The following is a 6,000-nucleotide window of genomic DNA, read 5'->3' as shown; positions in this document are numbered from 1 at the left end:
AAGGCGGCTTCTGGCAATCTCTCTCTGTTTCTTACTCTCTCTTCGTCTTTTTACCGTCGCTATCTTCCACGTTATTCGGCTCTGTTTTGATACGAGGATTTCAGATTGATGTACTGCAGGATTCCACTTTCCTAGCTTCTAGGAAGTATTGTACGGTGATTCCCTTGCTGAGGATGTTTTTGGTAGCTCACCCGCTACCGATTATATGCTAATCTATTTTAGAAATGATCGACAGGGTTTCGGGTTGACTGAGCTGCCCCAGAGCAGCTGCGGCGGCTCAAATCACGGATCTTATGCTGTCTATATATTCTGGGGCTTTTATTTTGGTTTTTTTGTGGGCAGCTAAGAAATCACGCTTTCGTTGCGGTTTTTTTTTTTTTTTTTTGTTTGTTTCTGGGTGTGGAATTGGCCCTGATTTGAGGGTGATTGGTTGTGCTGTGGTATTTTCTTTTTTCTTCTATGTTTCCGGCGGCGTTTTCTTATTTTGATTGGTTTTTAGCGGATTCCCTTTTATGCTTAAGGTTGGAAGTAAACTTTATTCCATTTAAAGCAGAACTTTCAATTCTTTAATGATCATCATTTTCATGTTTTGTTTGATCCATTTCTTATTTTTGTGTTGCTTTCTTCTTCTTGTCACATTTTTTTGCTACTTAGAGCTGCCTGAGAAGCTTTATTTTTGTTGCAGAATGCTGTGGCATTTCCCAAGTGTTTAATAAGTAGTGTGTTGGAGTTGCTGATCCTGGAGATCCTGTCATCGGGGTTGGAACTGTAGAAACTCAAGACTTCATTTCAGAGAACCAAGAGTAATCAAGAAGAAGACAAGAAGATAAATGTAAATGTAAATGTATTATTTTCATCATGCTAGTACAGCCACACCTGTAGGTATAAATAGACATTTGTTTATATGTTAATGCCTACGTGTACCACTAGACTAAGATACACAGAATTATATTAACATTAAGTATTTACTGTGCTAACAGGAACGTGATGGAGCTGTATTGTATTTTATTGAACCAGTCACTTTTTGGTGCATAACTTTACTGGATTGCGGCACTTGGAACTGGATTCAGATCTTCCTTATTAAACTTCATACCATAATGTGTGGGATGTTTCATAGCATGGAAATCAGGATTGGTTAAGGGCTTCTAACACCTAATTACCGTATCTTTTGTGTTCATGTCATTTGGATTAGCTTATTCAGACTTCGATGGTAGAAACTTTTTGCAATGGGACCATTATCCTGAGCACCTTCATGTATGTTATTAATTTCAGTGGAAAGGAAGAGGCTTTCGGTGTTCAGAGTGATCTGCAATGTATCCCAGTGGTGAATTAGTGTTTAGTTCGCCGTTTTAACTGCTATTATTAGAGTTGCAAGCGGAGATACAGAAATGCCAGAAATTTTTTCAGATTGATTCTGAAATAAGTTCCGTTGAACAGCAGTGCTGTGACTATCTTCTGCCTGTTTATTGCTAAATAATAAATTGATTCCAGAATTAGCCATGGCTATTGGAGGTTTTGGAGGTGCGACAACTCATATTTTTCCATCTCTTGGACCTGCAATCTTAGTATCTATGACATACATTGATCTTGGAAAATGGTTGGTTGCTGTTGAGGGAGGGGCCCGTTTTGGGTTTGAAATTGTGTTGACGGTGCTTATTTTCAATTGCATTGCTATTCTGTGTCAGTTCCTTTCAACTGGTATTGTCATGGTTACACGTAAGAATCTTGCGGAGGTATTTTCTATAACCATCTTTTCCTCACTCAGGATGTTATATTGCATTTATTAGTGCGTCATCTCTTCATAAACCTGAAGGGTCTTCCATGTGCTTCTTTGCTAATATAAATAGTAAAGGTAAAACCCAATGAGAAATGCACACTTAAAAGTACCTAGAACCTTTTTATTTTATTTTATTACAGCATATGTGGACCAATGAATGCTGAAGTGGATATGATACCCACCCTTTTTGTTTGATTCATATTTGTTATTTCAAATATGCACATTGCACACACTACATTTTCTTTTAGGAAAATAAAAATCTATGTATTTATCAGGATCACATCTATCAATGTCTTCATTAATGATCACATTTCTCCAAGAATTTTAGGGCCTATTGATTTGACCAAAGGGACATTAGCATGTGAAAGTATTGTGCTTAGCCACATTGAATAATTAAAAATGTGGTTATTGATATTAAATGAATCAATGGTTTTTCTTCATCCATTGGCTTAAGCCGTTGGTTGAATATGTGGCAACTAATATATTGGTAACCTTGGTCCTTAAATGGTTCTTATTGACATAAAAAAGTAGTATCAAAGTACATTTAGATGGCTTGAACTAATCAAGTTAGCTTTGGTTTCAGAAAACCTTCCTTCTCCTAGGTTGTATCCCAGAGCTTTTTTTTTCCAATGTCAAGCAAGTTGAGTGACTCCATTTTCCAATATTTCATTGTATGTTGGAGTGATTTCTTTTGTACATTTCTAATTACGATATTCAATATTTATGTCCAACATTGTTAGGGAGTGTGAAACAATGGGGGTTTAAAGTTGGACATGACAATTTGGTGGGCAAATGAATTTTCCAATCCAAACCTTAAGCCTTTAATGATGGCCTTAGTATTTCTATCCTTTTTTTTTTCAGTATCTGGTGTTGAATTGAACCCAGTACTCTAATATTCCTTAACATATCTCCTACTAATATGATAGCTCTGTACACTGATCTCATTGAATGGAGGTTTTTAACACCAGGAAGTGCTATGGAACAAGCGGCCAGTAATTAATATGGAGCCAGCATGGAATCACTTACTCTTGAGCCTTATTCAATTATGGTTGAAGGCCACAAAGGTCTAAGATCCATAAATTGAATGAACCTCTTGATCTCGACCATCAATTATGATATCGCTTTATTAAGGAAATATCTCTTTCAATCAGTGCAGAGTGCTCACCATAAATAGGTGACAAATCAATCTATTCTGATCTGTATTGCTATATTATTATTACACCACATTAACACTTGCCGTTCTTGGCCTTATAATCTTTTTCATGCATGCTATGTAAAGCTGCATATGATTTTGATTCTCTCAATGAAGATGATGTACTCAAGACATTTGTTATGGTATTGAAGCCCTATAAAATCCAACGAACAGATCCTCCTCTATGACTTTTTTTATACACCATAGTTGAAAAAGTTGTTAATCTGATTGCTTTCCTTTAATCCTCAGAACAATCGCAACTTGTGTTCATTAACCCTGCCTAGTTACCATTGAAACTCACTCCAAACAATTGACCCTCTTGGAAAATCCAGGTCCCCCATTATCACTCAAGATGGAGCTGAAATCCATAGTCCAAAACACATCCATTGGGTTCAACAAAACTAGCTTTTGCTTCACTCCATGCTCACCGATTTATTTGAACTGCCATCAGCCTACTTAGCCTCATCTACATCATCTCGTGATGTGTGTTAAATGATGTGATATATGGATAGCTATATAACTATATTGACATGTACTTCCTAAAGAGGACTTCTATAACTATATATGTATGCAGCTCCATTGTATTTTAGAAATTCCACTACCAAAAAAAAAGATTTGCGAATTTCTTTTTGAGCATTCAATTGTGTGTGCTAAAAAAGAGAAACTCCATGCTGTTTTCTTCTGTTTTATGGGACAAACTCATTAGGTTATACGAGAATTGCTCATGGTTTTGTGCTTTTTTTTAAAGAGAACTTATCTTTAAGAACTCGTGAGGAAAATTGCTTCACTAAATTCCTTCAAACACTTAGAATTATTCCTAATAGAAAGGCTCTTATTGGGGTTGTTCTGCAAGAAATGATCTCATTGTCCACTATCTAAATGACATAAGGCCAAAATTTATAGAAAATAATTGAGTCATTCGTGCAAGTGGGTAGCCGATGTCGTTCAAAGCTCTCCATGAAAAGTTGGTTGTATATGTTTCTTAAAAGACGTGCTCGCTAAGGTGAACTCGTTTCGATTAGAATTAATTTCATACAAAAGAAAAGACCAAATTACAACAAATCTAGAAGTTTTAATTCCAACACATCATCATCAACTTGACGCATCAAGCTGATAGGAAACACTTGAAGATCTCAAGTATTTTCTATCAATCTTCGAAAAAAAGTGAGCTTTCTCCACAAAATCCACACAAAATCACAAAAAACAGTAGATAATTTGTATTACTTGATGAAAGCGAAACAGAAAATAGAAAGATACACTTGATCCTCTATTCGAGAGGAGGATTAATCTCTCCCAAATCTCTAGACATAGCTAGAGCCCAAAGGAAACCTAAAATCTAAGAGATCTCAAATTTTAGCCAAATTCAAGATGCCCTAACCCTAGCAAAACCAACTATTTAATGCATATAAATCAAAAGGAAATCCCTAATCAGTCCCTACATTCAAATTTCCCTCTCAAAACCCTCAAAAAAACTTCCTAAAAAGCTCCGCTTGGGTGGTCGGGCCGCCTGATCTCCGCAGGAGGCGGAGATCCCGTGTCGGTTTGCAAAATGCCTGTCCCGTACGAATCGACTGGACAAGTCCAGTGGACTGGTCTAACAATACTCCCCTCTCAAAGATCCACCTTGTACGCAAAGTGGTAAGAACCTGTAGAGTTCGGTCCTTACACCTGTGCCCCGGCGTATACCTCTCATCACATCTGAAACAAAGCTCCTTTGCCCTCTTCTCCTGTAATTCTGTTTCTGTGAGCTTCTTGAAGTTATCCCCAGGTCTTCCTCCTGCAGTCTTTTCCTTCAAAGTCCCTCGAAAAGTATTCGGTGTTGGCTCCTTGGATTTCAATAAAGTGGTGGTCATCCTGTACGAGTCTCCTGAGATGCCGCCTCCCGTCTCTCCCTCCAGGTGCTTCTGATCTTCTACCAATTGAGCTAGCTCCATAGCCTCTTTCAAGCCACGAGGCCTTATTACTCTAACCGCTGCTCGGATGTCTGGTGTCAATTCCTTCATGAAGTTTCACTCTAGCACTGTTTTAGAAAGACGGTCCAATCGGCTAGCAAGGCACTCGAATCTGTCCCAGTACTCCGTCACTTAACCCTTCTGTGTCAAGACAAAGAACTGCTCGTAGAAGTCTCCTCCCCTGTCATTTCGGAAACATTCTACTAAGCAATCCTTGAACTCTCTCAAACTTCGTATGGGTCGTCGCATGTCCCTCCATTGATACCAAGACAAAGCCTTCCCTTCTAAACATTTGCCTGCCGCCGTCAATCTCTCCTCCTCTGTCAGCCCATTGACGATGAAATATCTTTTTACCTTGTAGATCCACCCGTGTGCATCCTCCCCCTCTAAGATTGGCATCTTCAGTTTCCTCACCCTCGGGTCATATCATTTCCCGTAAATCCTCCATAACCTCCCATTCCTCAAAGCGGAGGTTCTCCCCAATTGTCACGATCTTCCCTCCGACGATCATACCCAAACCATTCATCAAAATCCCCTATTCTTCTTTCAAAATCAGCACCCGGCGATCGAAATCATCTCCTCGCCTTACAAATTCAGCACCCCTTCTTGGTAGCCAATGCTCATCTCCTCCCTATAAAGTGGTTTTAGAGGAGGCATTCCGTCTTCTCCCTCCAGGATCTCCACTTCTGGCTTTTCCCTTCCCTTAGACGTGTTAGGGTTCCCATCTCTTCCATGGCCGCCAGTAGTTTCCGTTGTTTTTGATGTCACCGGTTTGGTTTTGGCTTAAAGCTATTTCTTCAACAAGTCTTCCACCATTGTGAACTTTTCCTCCATCTTTTCATTGACGGATGTAATCTGACTTTGAAAATAAGTAATCTTTTCCTCAAAATTTTCTTTGAGTTGCCCAAGTTCTCCCTCCAAAATTTTCACTTTCCTTCCGGCCATTGGTTCCCCTTCGATCGACGTGCTCTGATGCCAATTTGATAGGAAACACTTGAAGATCTCAAGTATTTTGTAAAACCCGCAAAACATCGTTTTAGGCTTCGCACGCTTTTCAAAGCGCCGCGGCGATATTTAAG

The 6,000-nt window shown here is 39.0% G+C and overlaps 1 protein-coding gene across 3 annotated transcripts in view; it reads left to right on the top strand.

Moving 5' to 3' along the window:
• The first annotated feature begins 1,462 nt into the window (after positions 1-1,462).
• LOC110103298 (protein ETHYLENE-INSENSITIVE 2) overlaps positions 1,463-6,000 on the top strand; it is a 52,408-nt gene continuing 47,870 nt past the window's right edge. For 2 of the 3 annotated variants that reach the window (XM_028697461.1, XM_028697460.1), the window contains exon 1: positions 1,463-1,733. In XM_028697461.1, the coding sequence (XP_028553294.1) occupies positions 1,500-1,733 (234 nt within the window). In that variant the 5' untranslated portion in view covers positions 1,463-1,499. The remainder of the gene's footprint in view (positions 1,734-6,000) is intronic. The other variant, XM_028697462.1, reaches the window with a different exon arrangement.

Source organism: Dendrobium catenatum, unplaced genomic scaffold (assembly GCF_001605985.2).
Source record: "Dendrobium catenatum unplaced genomic scaffold, ASM160598v2 fragScaff_scaffold_938, whole genome shotgun sequence".
NCBI lineage: Eukaryota > Viridiplantae > Streptophyta > Magnoliopsida > Asparagales > Orchidaceae > Dendrobium > Dendrobium catenatum.
This window is presented reverse-complemented; position numbering and strand designations above follow the sequence as displayed.